Source organism: Malaya genurostris, chromosome 3 (assembly GCF_030247185.1).
Source record: "Malaya genurostris strain Urasoe2022 chromosome 3, Malgen_1.1, whole genome shotgun sequence".
Classification (NCBI taxonomy): domain Eukaryota; kingdom Metazoa; phylum Arthropoda; class Insecta; order Diptera; family Culicidae; genus Malaya; species Malaya genurostris.
The window spans coordinates 27,822,559-27,842,797 of NC_080572.1; the positions used below are offsets into that span (position 1 = coordinate 27,822,559).

Genomic DNA, 20,239 nt, shown 5'->3' on the forward strand with positions numbered 1-20,239 from the left:
AAATCAATTTAAGATCGACAATCTTAGCCTTACTTACTTCTTTCAATTAAACAAAACCTGTTTTAATCCATCTAGAGGTGTAATGATGCTTTTCTCATGTATAATATTGTGGTATTCTATTAAAAAAAACTCTTCGATTTTTGAAAGAAACCAAGGGATTGTTTGTGTATTAACTAGTGTAACATACAGAATGAAACAGTGCTTTGCTCGCGTAGGTCATCCTTAAAAAAACGAAGTGGGTTCACTATTATATGTACTTCCTGCACCGGTACCCGAGAACCGGTATAATCAAAGTCGGTTCGTACGGCCAACAACTAACATGACGTACAAACTCTACTAGTTTTTATTCAAATTTTGAAGATTTTGTACAATTTTGTCAATGACGATTTTAATTTTTGTTGTATCCGAAAATAGGCAGTAATTTTTGGTAGGACCATAAGACCCCAAGATTGGGAATAACGGTTCTAAGTTCAGTTTACAATATGTTTTTATTATTTTTATTAGTTTTGAGACCAGTTTACATAAACCGACTTCTTTTGAACCGAGACCCGGAGGGCCGATTGTCTTGACAAGCTGAGCAAATGTCTGTGTGTGTGTGTGTGTGTGTGTGTGTGTGTGTGTGTGTGTGTGTGTGTGTGTGTGTGAAAAATATTGTCACACACTTCTATCGGAGATAGCTCAACCGATTTTCACGAACTTAGATTCAAATGAAAGATCTCATGGTATAATACAAAGCACCTGAATTTTATTTGGATCCGGCTTCCGGTTTCGGAATTACAGGGTGATATGAACCAAAAATGTGAAAAAAATGCATTAAAAATGTGAAAATTATTTCACTCAATTTTCTTAGAGATAGCTGAACCGATTTTCTCAAACTTATATTCAAATGAAAGATCTTATAGTCCCATACAATATTCCTGAATATCATTTAGATTCATATAAAAAGTTTTATGGTCCTATACAAAGTTCCGGAATTTATTTGGATCCAACTTCCGGTTCCGAAATTACAGGGTGATATGCATAAAAATGTGAAAATAATGCACCAAAAATGTGAAAATAATGTGACTCACTTTTCTCGGAGATGGAAGTTCTTAAGATGCCATAAGAATATCCCAATTTTCATTCGGATCAAACCCCTGGTTCCGGAGATAGGGTGCTCAGTATGAAAACGTCAATTTCAGAAACACTTTGTTCATAAGATATCTCTTTGTATTGGCCGGAAGTACCGGCAATAATAATCAAATATGATAAAATCGAGCTCACTTCACTTTCTCACATATGATTGAACAGATTTTCACTAATTCAAATTCAAATGTAGTATATCAAAGTAGTAGTATTATGCAACAGAAATCTTTAAAACTATTTTCTGAACTTTTTTAAATTATAGTATTTCGGGGAATTTCTGCTGTAATATACAGGAGAAAATGAAAATGAGAAAGGCATCATTACACCGCTAGTTGGATTAAACAGGGTTTTTTTCGCCGGTTTAAGTGACGGTGTACAATATTGAACATACTTTACCCTGTAACTCCGGAACCATAAATCGGATTCGGATGAAATTCAGGAATTCCGTATGCGACCGTGAGACCTTTCATTTGAATCTAAGTTTGAGGAATTCGGTCAAATCATCTCTGAGAAAAGCAAGTGAGATTCATTTTCGAATATATGACCACTATTTCCGGTGCTTCCGGAACCAGGATAGCCGAAATCAGTTTGTTTAGTTGCCTACTGATAATGGCTATCGATTTGTGTAGTTTTGAGACCAGTTTAGAATTTTTTTACGTTCTTTGTTTCGCCAACTTAAGTGACGGTGTACAATATAGAACACATTTTACTCTTAAACTCCGGAACCGGAAATTGGACCCGTATGAAATTCAGGAATTCCGTATGGGACCGGAAGACCTTTAATTTGAATTTGAAGTTTGTCAAAATCGGTTCAGCCATCTCCGAGAAAACTTAGTGAGATTATTGGACATATACACATACACACACATACACACACACACAGAGAGAGAGAGAGAGAAAGATAGAGACATTTCTCAGCTCGATGAACAGAATCGAATGGTATATGACACTTTTTACTAGTCGGTTTTACTAGTCGTTTTTTTTAAGTGATTGCATAACCTTTCTATATGAGAAGTACCATATTCTTAGCCTTTGACTAGGAATATTCGTTTTAATCGGTTAACTCAAAGTTAGGATCTAATACATTTTAAGGATAAATTACCACCTCCGAAAACAGTCAGTATTCAGTCCGTCTGATGTATATACCTAATGCCTACCGAAATCCCATTTGATCCATTCAAACATTCGTCCAATCCATTCGCTGATAAAAAAGAGGGGTTAATAAAGACTTAACTCCCAGCCATCGTGAAACACACGAGCATTAGTTCGGAGCGTCTTACTCAGAGTGACTGAAAGATGGATGCGGCGCATTTAGCTAGCTAGATAAATGTAGCCCTGATAACACTGGGTAACAAAGCTCAACCTAGGTGATAAATTTTTCAACGGTGATTAATTTGGAACAAATAAGTTAATGTTTTTTGTTGCGAATCGAATAGAAACACGTGTAGAGCTACGTACTTGATTTAATATTTTTAATTTTTTCCCCTTTTTGAGCTGCTCTAGGCAAGGGTTGTATGAATTCATTTAAAACATAGGGCTACTGCACCAACAGTCATCTCATTAGTTGAGTCGCCATACTAATTGCCGAATTGTGATAAAATCGGATATAATGTTCTCGCTTTGTCTCTAAGAAACAATAGTGCAGAAAAATTCTAAAACTGTATAGCGATGCTAAAACTCGAAGCGAATGCACCTATATCCATTTTACCCTTTAAACCAATGGATCGAACAGAGACAGCAAATCTCATTCTATCTAATGAGATGACTGCAGGAGCTGAAATGAATGAAGGTACCTGCACTCAACACATTCGCTCGGTATTAGTTGAAAAATACACATCTCCCATTGAATATACGAAGTAATGAAAATACAAATACTAATACCTACCTTTCAATATTGTATTCACCGATGCCTCATTTGTTGGATTATTTAGCTTCAATCGAATACAAAATTTAGCTAGATAGCGTTAGTGAACGATAGTCTGCACATTCATTAAGCACCCTGGCCTGTGAAAACTTCAAACATGGAATTGGATTGGGTTTACTTGCTACCATTTACAGTTTTATTGGTTGTGTGTGGCTACCTGCTGACAAGAAATGAAGATGACTACTATCGAAAAATTTCAATCTCTTCTATACCATTGGGATTTTTTTCTCCGATCTTCCTGTCGTTTCTATTTAGGAGAATTTCATCTTCGGATTTCATTAAAACTATTTACGACAGATACGCCACTGACAGGTATGATAGTAAGTGTAAGTGTTGAACATGAAAATTTCTAAATATTTTCTTGTGTGCAGGGTTGTTGGAATGTCTGATTCACAGGGACGAGTTTTTATGCTGTTGGATCCAGAGTTGATAAAAACGGTCGCGATTAAAAACTTCGATCATTTCACGGATCGACGACCATCATTTTGGAATGCGAATGCAAAGAATCCTAAAACTGTCATGAATCGGACGCTATTTACGTTGGCTGGAGATAATTGGCGGAACATGAGAGCCACCTTGAGTCCGGCATTCACTGGCAGCAAAATGCGGTTGATGTTCCAACTGGTGCTCGAGTGTTGCGAGACTATGGTCAGACATTATCGGGAAAAACTCAACAGCTTGGATTCCAGGGAATTTGAAATGAAAGATATCTTTTCCCGGTTTAGCAATGATGTCATAGCTACATGTGCGTTTGGGATAAAGGTAGATTCACTGAAATATCCGCATAACGACTTCTACATCAATGGCAAGAAGATAACACATTTCCAAAGATTAAGTGTATTGTTGCGATTAGTTGCAATTTCAAGTTTTCCAAAAATAACAGATATATTGGGTGTGGAAATTGTCGATCGAGCACAATTAAAGTACATTTCCGAGTTGATCATGAATGCTGTAGAAACCAAAACGGCGAAGAACATTGATCGGCCCGACATGATACATTTGCTTATAGAAGCTCGAAAAGGCATATTAAAAAACCAACAAGATAGTGAATATAATGATGGATTTGCCGTCGTTCAAGAGTCTGATGTTGGACAAATACAAAATAGTTTCAAAATGACGGACTTGGACATGGTTGCTCAGTGTCTTATATTTTTATTCGCTGGGTTTGATACTGTATCCACTTGCCTCACATTTCTAGTTTATGAATTGACGATCAATACAGATATTCAACAGAAACTCTACGAAGAAGTGGAGCAAACCGCCAAGCAACTTGATGGTTTCCCGCTCAATTACGAAGTTTTGCAGAAAATGAAGTACATGGACATGTGCGTCTCAGAGAGTCTTCGTTTGTGGCCACCAATAGCAATGGTTGATAGGTTGTGTGTCCAAAACTATCGAGTAGATGATGGACAACTTCAGTTCACTATTGAGAAAGGTACAGGTGTATCTATACCGATATATGGGCTTCACCGAGACTCCAGATACTTCCCCGATCCCGAGCGTTTCGATCCGGAACGTTTTAGTGATGACAATAAGGCAGATATAAACATGGGAGCCTATGTACCGTTTGGTGTTGGCCCGAGAAATTGCATAGGGTCTAGATTCGCACTGATGGAGGTTAAGGCCATTGTGTTCCACATGTTACTGAATTTCAGTTTCGAGCGAACGAATAAAACACCAGTACCTATGCGCTTAATGCGTGGAACTATTTCTGTAACTAGCGAACGAGATGTGACGGTGGCCCTAAAATTACGCAAGTAATCTTTTATATTCAGCAATAAAAATTCTAGATTTGTAGTGTACGTCGTTTTGAGTTCAGGAGGCAAATTCTTCAATCTGTTACCCGTATAGTTTATTGTCGTCTATTTTATCCGAAGAATATCCTTTATTATAATTCAGTTATTCTCATTTTAAGTTACTGCAGTCCTTCAGATATCTGCACGGAAATACACTTGCGAGCTCCCGTTTTACCAGCAGATCAGTTTATGATTGAAATTGTTCCGCCGGATGCCACACGGCTTGCCTATTGGACTTATACTACCGGGATAGGTGGATTTCAGAGTTTTTGATGTAGAACGTTTCTTTATTTTCTATATAGGGGTGCACATTTGAAACTCAAGGAAAAATAAATGTAGATATGTGGTCAGGTTTCAAACACTTACAGCTCAGTATATTTCCCTGCCATAGACGACGGTTTTGAAGGGGTAAGCGATATATCAAAAGGAAAGCATCGCTCTGATTGGTCAATCGATGCATAAGCAAAATTATAGCTAACGTTTCAGTCCTACGCGTAGCATGCTAGAGGTAGGTTGTTGCTAGACAGCAAGACAAAAAGTGCCATAAAACGATTTGAAGCTTTAATTGGTATGCTCTACTCTTGTGTCATACAAGCTCGGATGAAATTCCTTGTCATGTCGTTTTGCCTGAGAAATTGACAACTACCCCACGGTAAATTTTGAGTGCGTAAGATTAATTTCTAATTTATATAAGATGAACTCGATTGATAATGAGAAATAGTTTATCGCTTTAACCGAAATCGTAGAATGGTAGAGAAACTTAACGCTATAAAAATCATTGCTTGCGTACAAAACTTGAACACAAGTATGACGAAGAGAAGCTTTAATATCAAAATCCGTATCGCAAGTATGTACAAAGATATAATTGCATACATTTGGGATATTGATGTAATTTCGTCGGCTATAAAACAAACAATGTTCGGTGTTGGTTCCTAATCAAGATAAATCTAGGCAGACTCTCGTGCAATAGGGGATTCAAAAGTGTGACGATTGATTGGACTGTTTGATTGTAGATCATTAGAAATTTTGGTTGCCTTGTTCCACATCAATGGTTCGAACAATCACATGGGGCTGATCCTTGTAGTTTTCTTAACCAGTTGGAAACCACTACCGACACCGACAGTTCGGGTCGGATTCGAGTAAACTTTTTTTGTCGTGAATACGACTTACTTTACTATGGGGTGCCTTTTCAAAATTAGCCATATGGAAGAATGGGCTGAACTTAATCGTGAATATCAACGACTTGTATTAACGGCAGCATCATAATTCTTTCACCAGTTCATCAATAATAATATTAATATTATTATAATATTTTGAACAGAGTGAGATAACCACAAACAACTCAAAAATTAAATTTTCTAAAACTTTGAAAATAACACGGAAAACTCTTTACTTTTGCTTGGCTTACTCGCGCAAGGACGACGATTTTGAGGTAGTCAGGAACATATCCTCATCTGAATGCGTAAAAAAGGGGAACCGTCGTTGAAAATCGATCATTCGTCATCTAACACTCGATGTGGATAGACGAATAACCTACTACGACTAATTTCGATTTTGTTTTATCTATTATTCGCAGCTGTCTACCTACCCAAGCTATGGGCAAAACGCGCCATAGACCCGAGAAGGATGCTAAGCGTCTGAAGCCAAGGGATCTATAGGTAAACGACCATTTGCTGAGTAACAATCAATACGCTGATCTGCCAGTTGATGTCGAAGAGGAACGGCAGAAGAAGGAAAAAAGCCGCCTTTCTACCTGAAGGGCTTCCCACCCACTCTACGTTCGGATTTCAACATGCTGATCAGCAAAGGACTACAGGCAACAATCCGTTTATGTACTGAAGGCTACAAAATAACTGTTCCGGCTTTGAACCACTACAAAGGAGTGGAATGTTATCTGAAGCAGACAAAAGCGGAATACTTCACACACGATATTGTCGCCAACAAACCTATGAAGGTTGTACTTCGAGGACTACCCGACATGATGGAAGCCGAACTAAAGCAGGCACTGTCGGAGGCTGGACTAAAGCCTGTGATGGTGTTTGAAATGAAACGACACAACACGGACAAAAAGTATCGAGATCAACTGTACTTGGTTCATCTAGAGAAGGGCTCCATCACCATGAGTCAACTGAAAACGATAAAATCGTTAATCCATATAATCATCGAATGGCAAAAGTGTAAACCGGTACATCGGGATGTCACACAGTGCACGAACTGTTTGAACTACGGCCATGGAACGAGGAATTGCCACATGAATAGTCGGTGCGGGAAATGTGCCGAATCACACAATACCAACGATTGCCTACTAGATGACATCGCAGTAAAATGTGTGAACTGTGATGGCGACCATCCATCTACTAGCAAATCGTGTCCCAAACGAGCTGAGTTCACAAAAATCGACAACAGGCGTCCCGTGAACAATCAACGCGCAAGAATGTTCCACAGAAGGATGAAACTAACTTTCCACGGCTCCCACCGAAGAGGGATATTGAAATTTGCCGCCACTTCCTCACAGTAATCCAAAAGATCCAGCCGCTGGATCACAAAAATATTTTTCTCCCAATTCCCTCCTGAATGACAACAAAACTACGAAACTACAGAACGCGGCTCGATCAAATTAAAGCCTTAGGCAAATTAATCATCGAATATGCAATGCAATGAGTTGGTTGTAGTAAATTGGAATGCTTGTTCACTCAGGTCCAAAACTGCTGAATTGTCCGACTTTCTTCAAGAGAAGAATGCCGATATTGCTATTTTAACGGAAACTCATCTTAAACCTGAGATTTCTATTCTTATTTCCAATTACAGAATTCACAGGCTCGACAGGACAACTACTAGAGGAGGGGGAGTTGCCTATGCCATTAAACGATCCATTCAGCACAGGCTTCTGCCTGCCTTACAATCATCATCATTGCAGCGTACTGCCCCAAACAAACCAATCTTCGAGATGGTACGTGTGCGTCATTGAAGCGAGATCTGGTTATGCTTACTCGACGACAGAACAAATTTATCATTGCTGGGGACCTGAACGCACGGCATGAGCTGTGGGGAAACAAAAGACAGAATCGAAACGTCAACGAAGCTGGACAGTACAACATCCTCGCTCCGGATCAACCAACGCGACATTCCAGATCGGGAGTTCATTCCATTTTGGATATATTCATCAGTAACATCGCCATAGACAGCTCTCCGGTTGTCTTCAACGAGCTCTCTTCCGACCACTTTCCAGTAATATTGACGTTGGGATCTTCACCAGAAACAGTGCCTATTCAACCTCGGAGGAACTATTATCGCACCGACTGGGTTCAATTTCAACAAATCGCCGACCAACTTATTAATATCGATTTGCCACTAGATTCCCCGATGGAAATCGATGCGGCTCTATCTTCCTTCCAGCATTAAATCACAGTCGCTCGTGATAGGACGGTTCCAGTACAACATATGCCGAGTTTCTATCTTCAAATTGACAGTGTCACCAAGAAACTCATCCGACTTCGAAATATCTACCGGAGGCAGTATCAACGAACTGGCATCCTAGATAAGAAGATTTCTTATAACAACTTAACTAGGATAATCCAGGAAAGGATATCTGAGCTTCGCAACAGGAACTTCCAGCAAAAGCTTCGAGAAATTCTCCCACATTCAAGCCTTTCTGGTCCTTAACGAAGGTGCTTAAGAAAAAAACCGAAGCCTATTCCTCCTTTGATGTCACCCCAGGGTGCAGCTGAAGGAATACCTTTAATCACACCAGCAGAGAAGGCAAATGCGCTAGGCCAGCAGTTTGTGTGTTCTCACAATTTAGGACTCAACATTATTAGTCCACATGGAAGAGCCGTTGCTGATAGCGTAGCTGAGGTTGACCAATCAGACTGCTTGGTTCCTGAGGAAAGTAGAGTCACTGCGAATGAGCTGATGGCTATTGTGAAAAAAATCTAAAAATATGAAGGCCCCCGATTTCGACAACACATTTAACATTGAGCTGAAACATTTGAGTATTCGCTCATTTGTCTTCTTAGCTAAAATTTTTAACAGGTGCTGGGAGCTTGGTTACTTCCCTTCAAAGTGGAAGTTAGCTAAAGTTATCCCAGTTTTGAAACCAGGGGAAGATTCTTTCTTTTCCAAGAGCTTTCGTCGCGATTGCTAATAAGATGTGAGGTTCTGAATCCCCTGGTTAATAATAACTTCGAAAGGCTAGTTGAGCTTAAATCTCAAACAAGATTCATGACAGTATATTTTAACCATATGTCACAGGAAATCGACCCTTCAAGATATATTCCTATCCGTGACAGCCTCCTAAATGTCCCTGACTCAACATTATTTTTCGACACATCCATGCAACGCGAAGTGCACGGAATCCCGGAACGCCTACGCTCGATGGAAATCCCAAAAATATTTACAAGTAAGTTCAGGCATAATGACTCTGAGAAAATATTTTACACGGACAGATCACGAATTGAAGAGGCTAGGTTTGGTATATTCAACAATAATGTTTCGGTTTCATTTAGGCTTCAAGAACATGCATCTGTTTATATAGCAGAGTTAGCAGCAGTTCATTATTGTTTGAGTGTAATCGTCACATTATCTCCAAACCATTATTTTCTCTTCACAGATAGTCCGAGTGCAATTAAAACCATTCGCTCAAACGCTACTGGCAAAAACGAGCCGTTTTTCTTGGGAAAAATAAAACAGTGCCTGAACGACATATTGAATAATAATTATCAAATCACAATAGTTTGGGTCCCAAACGGCAATGAAAGAGCCAATATTTTAGCCAAACGTGATGCTAATAAGGGTGAAATTTATACGGCCGGCGCCGATACTGATCAAAGAGCTCTGGGGTACCAGAAGATGTATATTGAAGGATGATTTGCCAGTCCCAGGTCTGATCATCTAGGAATTCTCTGTACAATTTCAGCTTATCCCGATCAGTAACGGAGTAGCAACCAGGGGTGGTCCATGCAGCACGAAGTTCGTGTAATCCCGGATCATCTACGCTCGATGGATATCGCAAAACCATTTTCATGTGAGTTCAGGCATATAGATTATGAGAAAATGTTTTACACGGACGGGTCACGAATTGAAGCGGATTGGGAATGGTATGTTCAACAATAATGTTTCGGTATCATTTAGGCCAAGAATCTGCATCCGTTTATATAGGAGAGTAAGCAGTTCAAGCTATAAGAGTGTAATCACCGAACCATTATTTCCTCTTCACATAGTCTGAGCGCAATTGAAACCATTCGCTCAAACATGGCTGGCAAGAATGAACCGTTTTTCTTGGGTAAATTTAGGTAGTATTCTCAAATCACTATGGCCTGGGTCCTAGCTCATTACTCCCTTCTAGGTAATGGGAGAGCGGACATCCTGGCCAAACGGGCTATTGGTGGAATTTACGGAAGATTTCGACGAATTTTACAGCGCTGCCGCCAAACAACATTTCGATGGATGCAATCAATTTTTCCTAAAATATCGTCAAGGGCATGGTTCAGGGTGAGTAGGAATTTCATTCGTGTGACTCATGTCCAATCACTACACGTTAGATGCACGTCTTCTTCGAATTGGACTTTCCGAGACTAAACATTGTGCTTGTGGCGAAGGTTATCGCGATATTGATCATGTCGTTGGGACATTCGTGGAGTATCGTTATGTCAGGTCTCAACTAATAAATTCCTTACGTACTCAAGGTAAACTATCCAATGTATTTAATAAACGTACCCCCCTCCTTCCTCTACCATGAGTTCAACAAGCTATCTTACTATAAATAAATGTGATAGTTATAAGTTATAAGATCATGTAATAAATGTTTTTTTATATGTTATTTATAATAGCAAATCGTTTGATATAAACAGCGCTTTTAAGTAGATCAACTAATGAATACCGAAATACTAAAATGATATTTAAGGAAACTAGTTTTAATACGTTTTATTAAATAATAACTGTTGTGATTGTATTCGATAGATATAATAGATTTAAAGAACTATGTATGGTGGATGTTACGGTGAAGAAAATTTATGAAAAAAGCGTTTAAAGAGCACGATATTTTACCGACAGTTTGTTTTTTTTTCTTTCGTTAAAGCCTTTATCCCAATTCGTTCCACAGAGTCTATGCCTCATGATACCCAGTTATGGAGGGACTCAGACTGTGTGATTATTTTTATTTTTGTGACCAAATAAATGAAAATTGTTTCTTCTAATATGGTTTAATATTAAGCAACTTTGAAGCAATACACTGGAAAATATTGAATGTACACTAAGGCCTCTTTTTACACGAGGGTTACGTACCGTGTTAAAAAAATCCGTGTAAAATAGAACCGTGTTAATTGCGGAAATCGTGGAAAATTTAACCTAATAATTCCAAAAACCGTATATTTGAGTATTTGTTTGTTTTGTTTTTGATAAAATGTAACTGTTTTTCCACAATAAAAACGGAAATCTATAAACCAGTCTGAGATTACGAGAAGGTCTAGTCATACTTGATAAAACACATTGGATGCCAAATTAAAATTAGAACACTTAGGAAACACGTTGCACGATAAGCAAATGAATGTAAATGGTTCATGCCTTCTGTTTAATGAATTCGGTTTTAAAAAGAACGATAATACGTACAATTTAGAACGTTCGACTAAACACTTCAACACTTCACACTTTTTTCAATTCCGAAGTTGCGATGTGTAATAAACACTAACGATCTTAATAGTCATTTTCAACTAAACTGACATAATTAAAGGGGAAGAATTCATAGAGGTGAATATGGATCAAATTAGAAAAGGTATTACTATGTGTCATGCTAAAGTATATCATGGGTATAAAATACTGTACTGCTCGATATGGTGAAGAGTTGAAGAGATTTGAAAATCCAACTATTTCTTCAACGCTATGAAATTCTCGATGATATCAATAACGATGCTGACATCATACACCACAACTGAGCGGAAGAGACGTTGTCGTGTAATTTACGACAGGGATTGAAGAACTGAAGACTGATTATTTATTTTATGGAGCGACAGTCCATGATCTCGTGAATTGTTGAGTGAATGATTTTAGTTAACTTTCAAACTTTAAATTAGCTCTCATAATCGTTTTCGACAACCTGTTCCCTTTTTTAAATTTTTTCTCAAAAAACAAATAACAGTGCTTTTTAAATTCTCATTAGAAACCGTGTTAATTGTGAAAACCGCGTAAATAAGAACCGTTTTAATTTCGGAATCCGTATATAAAAGTGTAATCAAATAGGTTTAGATTACGATGTATCACGTTTTCAATATACGATGACTCACACTTCGGCTAATACTTATAAACCCCCTAGAGGAATTTGTGCTAGTAGTTAAGGAACCGCGCAGTAACGAGCACATATGAGCGAGCAAAATCAACAATGGACCCTCAGTCGGTGTTGAACAGTCGTTCGCACCGCACGCGTATAGCTCTTGGCTCCTGGAATTTTTTTCTGGCTACCTAGAGTTTCATTGATTCAAGGCTTCAGTCTTTTTCAAGGCTACCTGAATCACTAACTAAGTGACTAAGTGATACAAAGAGTGATATTAGAGTGACTAAGTGATACAAAGAGTGATATTAGAGTAACTAAGAAATTAATCAGCCTTTTTTAAGGCTAGCTAGGAGTCTAATCGAAGACTAATTTAGCCTAGTTAATTTAATTTAAAATTTCATTAATTTCAAAAATGCCTGCGTCCAACCGGAAAGGCAACAAGCCTAAGGCTAAAAATAATTCAATACGGAATAAATCACAATCCGTTATTCAACATTTTTCTAATAACATTCACGATCTTATAGAATCTGAATGTAAAAATAAAAGACAACGGACGGATTTCCCTTCCGCTGATCCTATGCCGTATAACAATATTTACGAGATTCTTCCTGAATCCGATTGTAGCGACATAGAAGAAAATTCTTCAAAAATTCCCAAAATGGACGCTTGTCGTTCTGGGAAGAAACATCAATCTATGCCACCAGTGACGGTGATGATTTCCGACTTCAAAGCATTCCGTACTGAGCTTTCTACTTTTCTCCCGGAAGTAAAAGTCTCATTTCAAATCGGACGAAGAGGAGAATGTCGAGTCTTGGTGGATGGATTGGAAGATTACGAACGTCTTATTCGATATTTGTCCGAAAAACTTCATAAATTTTATTCATATGATATAAAATCAGACAGACCCTTCAAGGCTGTCTTGAAAGGATTATCAAATGATCAAAGTATTGATGAAATTAAAAATGAACTAAAAGAATTGCTTGGTTTTGCCCCTTCCCAAGTAATACTTATGAAAAAAAGAGCGAATGGTACTTCTAAACCACGCTCTGGAATTTCCCATGAACTTTACCTAATACACTTCAATCGAAGTGATGTAAACAATTTGAAAACTTTAGAAAAAGTACGTTTCATTTCCCACATTAAAATCCATTGGGAACATTATAAACGGCATAATCGTATTGCAAACTTAACGCAATGTCGTCGTTGCCAAGGCTTCGGTCATGGAACCAAAAATTGTCATATGGATATACGGTGTTTGAATTGTGGTAAATCGCATTCGAAAGACGATTATCCAATGAATGAAACCACTGATAAATTTTCATGTTCAAATTGCAATGGAAATCATAAATCCAATTATTTGAAATGTCCTGTCAGAGAAAAAATTTTAAACGCTCGTTCGCTTAGACAACAAGTCAAATCAACGACCTTAAATTTACAGAATATACCTGAAAATTCTTCTAAGGCACCTGCCAATTCGTCTTCTAACGAAAACAATTTATTGACAGGTAGATCGACCTCGTCATCATCTTCTTCTAATGTCAGTTATGCTGGTATATTAGGTAGAAATCTATCACCTATTTCTTCTAATGTAAATAATCAAAACACAGGACCGCCTTGCAGTTCTTCTTCTAACGAAAACAATTTATTAATAGGTAGACCGGCCAAATCATCTTCTTCTAATGGCAGTCTACCTACAAATATTCCTTCAATGCCATTCGCTTCTTTAAATGAAGTCGATTTAGGCGATATAACTGAAAATAAAATGATCTACCTACAAGATCAACTTTTTCAAATGATCATCCAAATGAATTCGACTTCATCACTTTTTGAAGCATTTCAAATCGGATGGAAATTTGCAAATAATATTATAATGAATTTAAAATTTAACAGTGATGTTAAATAATTATTTGAATATTTTAAATTGGAATGCTCGATCTTTGAAATCGAGTGAAGATGAATTTTATAATTTTCTCAAAGTTCACAAAATTCATATTGCCATTGTGACAGAAACTTTTCTTAAACCAAATGTAAAATTGAAAAGTAATCCACATTATGTGGTTCATCGATTTGACAGGTTTACTGGAATTGGTGGTGGAGTTGCCATTTTTGTCCAACGGCAAATTAAACATCGAATTTTACCTTCTTTCAATACTAAAGTTATTGAAAGCTTGGGAATCGAAGTTGAAACCATTCATGGAATTTATTTCATCGCTGGAGCATATTTGCCATTCCAATGCACCGGCGAACAATTAAATTTCTTTAAAGGCGATTTGCAAAAACTTACAAGATATCGATCGAAATTTTTCGTAATAGGGGACTTAAATGCTAAGCATGTCCAGTGGAATTGTAGGCAAAATAACAGTAATGGTAAAATACTTCATAATCAACTCTCAGCTGGTTACTTTACAGTTCTTCATCCCAGTAATCCTACTTGTTTCTCTTCCGTGAAAAACCCGTCTACAATTGATCTGGTTCTAACAGATCAAAGTCACATTTGTAGTGAACCGATTACACATGCTGACTTTGACTCAGATCATCTTCCAGTAACATTCAGACTTTCCAACGAAGCTATAATTAATCCAATTAGTTCTGTTTTCAACTATCATAGAGCTAATTGGTTGGATTACAGATCTCACATTGAAAATCATGTGGATCATGAAACTATTTTAGAAAATTCTGCGGACATCGACACAGCAATTGATAATTTGAATCATTATATTATCGAAGCTAGAAATCTTTCAGTTCCCAAAGCTCAAACTAAATTAAATTCTCCTATCATCGATGACAATCTTCAACTGCTCATTCGGTTGAAGAATGTTCGTCGACGACAATATCAACGTTCTCGTGATCCTGCTATGAAAAACATAGTTAAGGATTTACAAAAAGAAATTAAACATAGATTTACTCTTTTGCGAAATGAAAATTTCGCTAAAGAAGTTGAACAAATTAAACCATATTCTAAACCTTTCTGGAAACTTTCTAAGGTTCTTAAGAAACCTCAGAAACCAATTCCTGCTCTCAAGGAAGGAAATCAAATACTTCTTACAAATGGTGAAAAAGCTCAAAAGCTAGCTCAGCAGTTCGAGAGTGTCCACAATTTTAATTTAAACGTTGTGAGTCCTATTGAAAATGAAGTCTCACTGAAGTATGATCATATTTCAACCCAAGTGTTATCACACGATGACATTTTTGAGACGAATTTTGATGAAATTAAATCAATTATTAGGAAACTCAAAAACATGAAGGCTCCTGGTAATGATGGAATTTTTAATATTCTTATTAAAAATCTTCCCGATGTTGCCTTGAGACTCCTGGTTAAAATTTTCAACAAGTGTTTTTCATTAGCTTACTTCCCAAAAAGATGGAAAAACGCTAAAGTAATTCCTATCCTAAAACCTGATAAAAACCCAGCAGAAACATCAAGTTATCGCCCAATTAGCTTACTTTCTTCTATCAGTAAACTTTTTGAAAAAATTATCTTGTTAAGAATGATGACTCATATAAATGAGAATTCAATTTTTTTACCAGAACAGTTTGGATTTCGTCATGAACATTCAACTACTCATCAACTTGTCAGAGTAACGAACATGATAAAAGCAAATAAATCTTCTGGGTTATCCACTGGAGTTGCTCTTCTAGACATAGAAAAAGCATTCGACAGTGTTTGGCACAAAGGTTTAATAGCAAAAATGTCTGATTTCCAGTTTCCTATTTATTTGATCAAAATGATTCAAAATTATTTAACTGATCGTACTCTTCAGGTTAGCTATCAGAATTGTAAATCTGAAATGCTACCCGTACGAGCCGGTGTTCCGCAGGGTTCGAGTGTAGCTCCAATCTTGTATAATATTTTCACTTCTGATCTTCCAAATCTACCCGTTGGTTGTCAGAAATCGCTATTCTGTGACGACACAAGTCTGTTAGCCACAGGTAGAAATCTAAGAGTGATCTGCAGTCGCCTACAAAGAAGTTTAAATATTTTCAGTGATTATCTGTCAAAATGGAAAATTAAACCAAATGCAGCAAAAACGCAATTAATTATCTTTCCTCACAAGCCAAGAGCTTCTTTTCTAAAACCAAACAATAATCACATTCTCAAATTGAATGGCTTGGAATTGACATGGTCTGATCAAGCTAAATACTTAGGTTTAACGTATGACAAAAAACTCACTTTCAAGGATCACATTGAAGGAATCCAGGCAAAGTGTAATAAATATATTAAATGTTTATATCCTCTTATAAACAGAAATTCTAAGCTCTGTCTAAAAAACAAATTGTTAATTTATAAACAAATTTTCAGACCAGCCATGCTTTATGCGGTACCAATTTGGTCAAGCTGTTGTTCCACCAGGAAGAAAACGCTTCAAAGGATTCAGAATAAAATTCTGAAAATGATTCTGAAGCGTCCTCCCTGGTTTAGTACAAATGAGTTACACAGACTCACAAATATAGAACCATTAGATGTAATGTCACATAATATTATAAGCAAATTCCGACAAAAATCGATGCAATCTTCAATTGAATCGATTCGCTCTCTGTATTAGTTAGTAAGTTAGTATATAAGTTCCTTTTCCCCATTACACAATACAAGTAGGTTTAGAATTTTCCCTACACAAAAATCTCAGAATTGCGGAAGCAAATGATGTCTTCATGGTAATAACCAAATCATATATATATATATATATATATATATATATATATATATATATATATATATAATAGGGCTGAAAAGTCACCACTTGTGGCTGAACACCCAATTTAAATCTTAATAATTTAATTTTAACTCATATTCCAATAAATAGTTATTTAAAAAAAAAAAAAAAAAAAAAACAATGGACCTTGTTTACACACTTTCATTGATCGGTTTATTTGTGGTATGTTGCTATCTGCTGAGCAGAAAAACAGATAACTATTTCCGAAGGATTTCTATCTCTAAGGTACCTTCGGGATTATTTCTGTCATTTCTATTCGGAAAATATTCATTTTCAGACTTAAACAAAATAATTTATGACCAATATGTCAATGACAGGTTTGTTGTATTAGTATCAATGTTATTAGTGATAATAATTAGAGTTTCTATTAAGTAGGGTAGTTGGAATGTCGGACTTCCAAGGGCGAGTGTTCATGCTACTGGATCCGGAGCTGATAAAAATGATTGCGATCAAAAATTTCGACCACTTCACGGATCGACGACCAACATTTTGGAACTCGAACGCTAAGAATCCCAAAACTATATTGAACCGGACGCTATTCACGTTGTCTGGGAATAATTGGCGGAACATGAGGGCCACTCTGAGTCCGGCATTTACCGGAAGCAAAATGCGGTTGATGTTTGAGCTGGTTCTAGAGTGCTGCGAAAATATGGTTCGACATTATCGCAAACAGCTTACGGATTCGAGTTCTGTAGAATATGACATGAAGGATATTTTTTCCCGATTTACTAATGATGTCATAGCTACATGTGCTTTCGGAATTAGGGTAGATTCGCTGAAAAATCCGAACAATGATTTTTTCATTAATGGCAAAAAGACGACACGTTTCCAAATGCTTAGTGTGTTTTGGCGTGTGTTCGCCATCAATTTATTTCCAAGAATTACGGATGCTTTAGGGATAGAACTCATTGCACGTGAACAATTGGAATACTTCTCCGAGTTGATCTTAAAAGCCATGGAAACTAGAAATTCGAAAAATATTGTTCGACCCGATATGATACATTTGCTTATGGAAGCTCGCAAAGGAGTACTGAAACATCAGCATCAACGCGAAAATGAGCAGAATGATGGATTTGCGACTGTACGAGAGTCTGAAATTGGTCAAGCTCAAACAAATTTTAAAATGATGGATGTGGACATGGTAGCTCAGTGTTCAATTTTTTTCACGGCAGGATTCGATACTGTGTCTTCTTGTTTAATGTTTTTAGTTTACGAATTAACAATTAATCCCGATGTTCAACAACGTCTCTATGCAGAAGTACTGCAAACTGCCAAAGAACACGAAGGCTTACCACTTAGTTATGAATCTTTGCAAAACATGAAGTACATGGACATGTGTGTCTCCGAAAGTCTACGATTGTGGCCACCGATACCTTTGGTTGATAGGCTTTGCGTCAGTGACTATCGAGTGGATGATGGACGACTTCATTTCACTATCGAAAAAGGTGCCGGTATTTCGATACCGATACATGGTCTTCACAGAGACTCTAGATATTTTCCCGATCCAGAGCGCTTCGATCCAGAACGATTTAACGACAGGAACAAAGTATGTATCAATATGGGAGCCTATTTACCGTTTGGCGTTGGTCCTAGAAACTGCATCGGATCTCGATTTGCACTTATGGAGGTTAAGGCCATTGTCTATCATATGTCAATGAATTTCCGTTTCGTAAGAACGGAAAACACACCAGTACCGATGAAGTTGACCAATCGATCTGCTTCGATGGGAAGCGACCGAGATGTGATAGTAGCTTTGCAATTGCGAAAGAATGAGTGACATTGAGTAATCAAAGTATTCATTAAACAAAATTAACTGATTAGATATAATGTATGATAATTATTGAAACATTATTTGAATTACTGAACAAAGACTAAATGCGAAATATTTTTTTCAGTGTGACAAATAATAATCGAAGTCGAGCAGGATATAAATTAAGATGTACACATGAGTCCTTATGTAGATTTTTATTATTAATACTTAAAATGCGTAGCATTCATCTGAGGGATAAAGATTTTGACAAAAGGCGATGAAAAATGGAATGAGAGGACGGACATGCCGAGATGAGTAGTACCATCGCTTTTCACGCAACGCCTTGGTTCGATTCCTAAACCTACCTACAGGATCAAAAAGTTTGTTTTCTCTGATTCGTAATTCGATATATTACAAAACTTGTATAAACTTTTATAATCGAAATAAAAAAATAGAATAATATACAATTTATTATCAGTAATTCTGGTTCGTTAATAATAAATAGAAATTAAAACTTCGTAGGTATTTTATGATTGAATTGGTTGGTAATTATAACAACAGACAACATTTTGCTTGTTATAGGTTCTGAAAGCCCTGAGATTTGAACAAATTTCAATGTGAAAGATTTGAGAACACTATGCAATTTTCTGATAATTTTATGTTTAGAATTAATTTAAACCATCTAACTAATTTACCAATTAACATTTTTTTAAATATCGTGGAACGTATATCCGCACCCGGGTTGTCGGTTAACCCGCATCCGTCCCTCAAAAATTATAACACAAGGGTTCTTATGTATCAATTTCAATTCACACCAAAAACAACAGGATAACTTTTTTCAAACTTTTACAATATTTGTTTATTTTTTCTTTTCTTATGGATAAGTTACAGGTGGATAAATTTTATTTGTTGCTATAATAGACTGAGGGCAGTAAATTTATCAAATGCATTGAATACAGAAATGTTTAACTTATTTTTCAATATAGCAACTGGCCACATATTTCCTTTGCGAGAACATCGATAATTGCGCACTCGTACGTTTTTTTGGTATGGTAATGGATTTTGTTATGTGGAATGTACTCAATGGAGTTCTAAATAGGTCATTGCAGAAACAGATTTCATCCTCTACCAGGAATTTGACAACCACTTTTGAGAAATATGAAGTATCTGTGATTTTCAAGAAGCATTGATTAACATCTAATTCGATAATTTTGATCTTATACAACAAATACACATTCCACATTCTCCGCTGTAACGAGAACACCCAAAACCTTAACTTACGAGAATTATCTATGCTCGTGAGGTGCTTTTTTACGGAAAATCAAATCAATTAGACCTTTGACCACTCTCACTCCTTGTGAGGTACACTTGCTACATCTTTCCCTTGGAAATACTTCTTAAATCTCCTCTGAGACGAGAGTATTATCTGACGTCACAGGATTCTGTTGAAATGTTTTTTTTGTTGATTTTGTGAAAATGGAGCATGACCCAAAAACACTAGTTGAAATATTAATTACTTTTTATAAAATATTATTTTGAAGTTGAGATTTGTATCAATTTGATACAAAGAACGGATTCGGGCTAAACACATAGGCTACTGGTATTATGCTAGTTACCGTACGTGCGAGCCCCGACCTGGAAGGAATCATAAGTGGATCGTTGCACCAG

At 36.9% G+C, this 20,239-nt stretch overlaps 3 protein-coding genes across 5 annotated transcripts in view; 2 read left to right on the top strand and 1 right to left on the bottom strand.

Moving 5' to 3' along the window:
• LOC131437314 (sodium-dependent transporter bedraggled) overlaps positions 1–20,239 on the bottom strand; it is a 279,011-nt gene that overhangs the window by 78,153 nt on the left and 180,619 nt on the right. The gene's annotated exons all lie outside the window — the stretch shown is intronic.
• On the top strand, positions 3,003–4,899 carry LOC131437333 (cytochrome P450 9e2-like). Its single transcript, XM_058606606.1, has 2 exons — positions 3,003–3,361; positions 3,421–4,899. Exons 1-2 carry the CDS (start codon positions 3,147–3,149, stop codon positions 4,808–4,810), a joined length of 1,605 nt encoding a protein of 534 aa, XP_058462589.1. The 5' UTR covers positions 3,003–3,146; the 3' UTR covers positions 4,811–4,899.
• On the top strand, positions 16,939–19,050 carry LOC131437337 (cytochrome P450 9e2-like). Of its 2 annotated transcripts, none has more exons than XM_058606612.1 (4): positions 16,939–16,983; positions 17,099–17,138; positions 17,197–18,649; positions 18,717–19,049. In XM_058606612.1, the coding sequence occupies exon 3, from the start codon at positions 17,207–17,209 to the stop codon at positions 18,596–18,598; it is 1,392 nt and encodes a 463-aa protein (XP_058462595.1). In that variant the 5' UTR covers positions 16,939–16,983; positions 17,099–17,138; positions 17,197–17,206; the 3' UTR covers positions 18,599–18,649; positions 18,717–19,049. The 2 variants fall into 2 exon arrangements, with proteins under 2 accessions (XP_058462595.1, XP_058462596.1); XM_058606613.1 differs by having other exon boundaries at positions 16,952–16,983; positions 17,194–18,649; positions 18,717–19,050.

What these genes read in the sequence shown, in the direction of transcription:
- LOC131437333 (XM_058606606.1), top strand. Translation starts at nt 3,147, where the DNA reads ATGGAATTGGATTGGGTTTACTTGCTACCATTTACAGTTTTATTGGTT. An exon ending in GACAGATACGCCACTGACAG is followed by an intron (nt 3,362 to 3,420) that starts GTATGATAGTAA and finishes TCTTGTGTGCAG; the next exon opens with GGTTGTTGGAATGTCTGATT.
- LOC131437337 (XM_058606612.1), top strand. Translation starts at nt 17,207, where the DNA reads ATGTCGGACTTCCAAGGGCGAGTGTTCATGCTACTGGATCCGGAGCTG.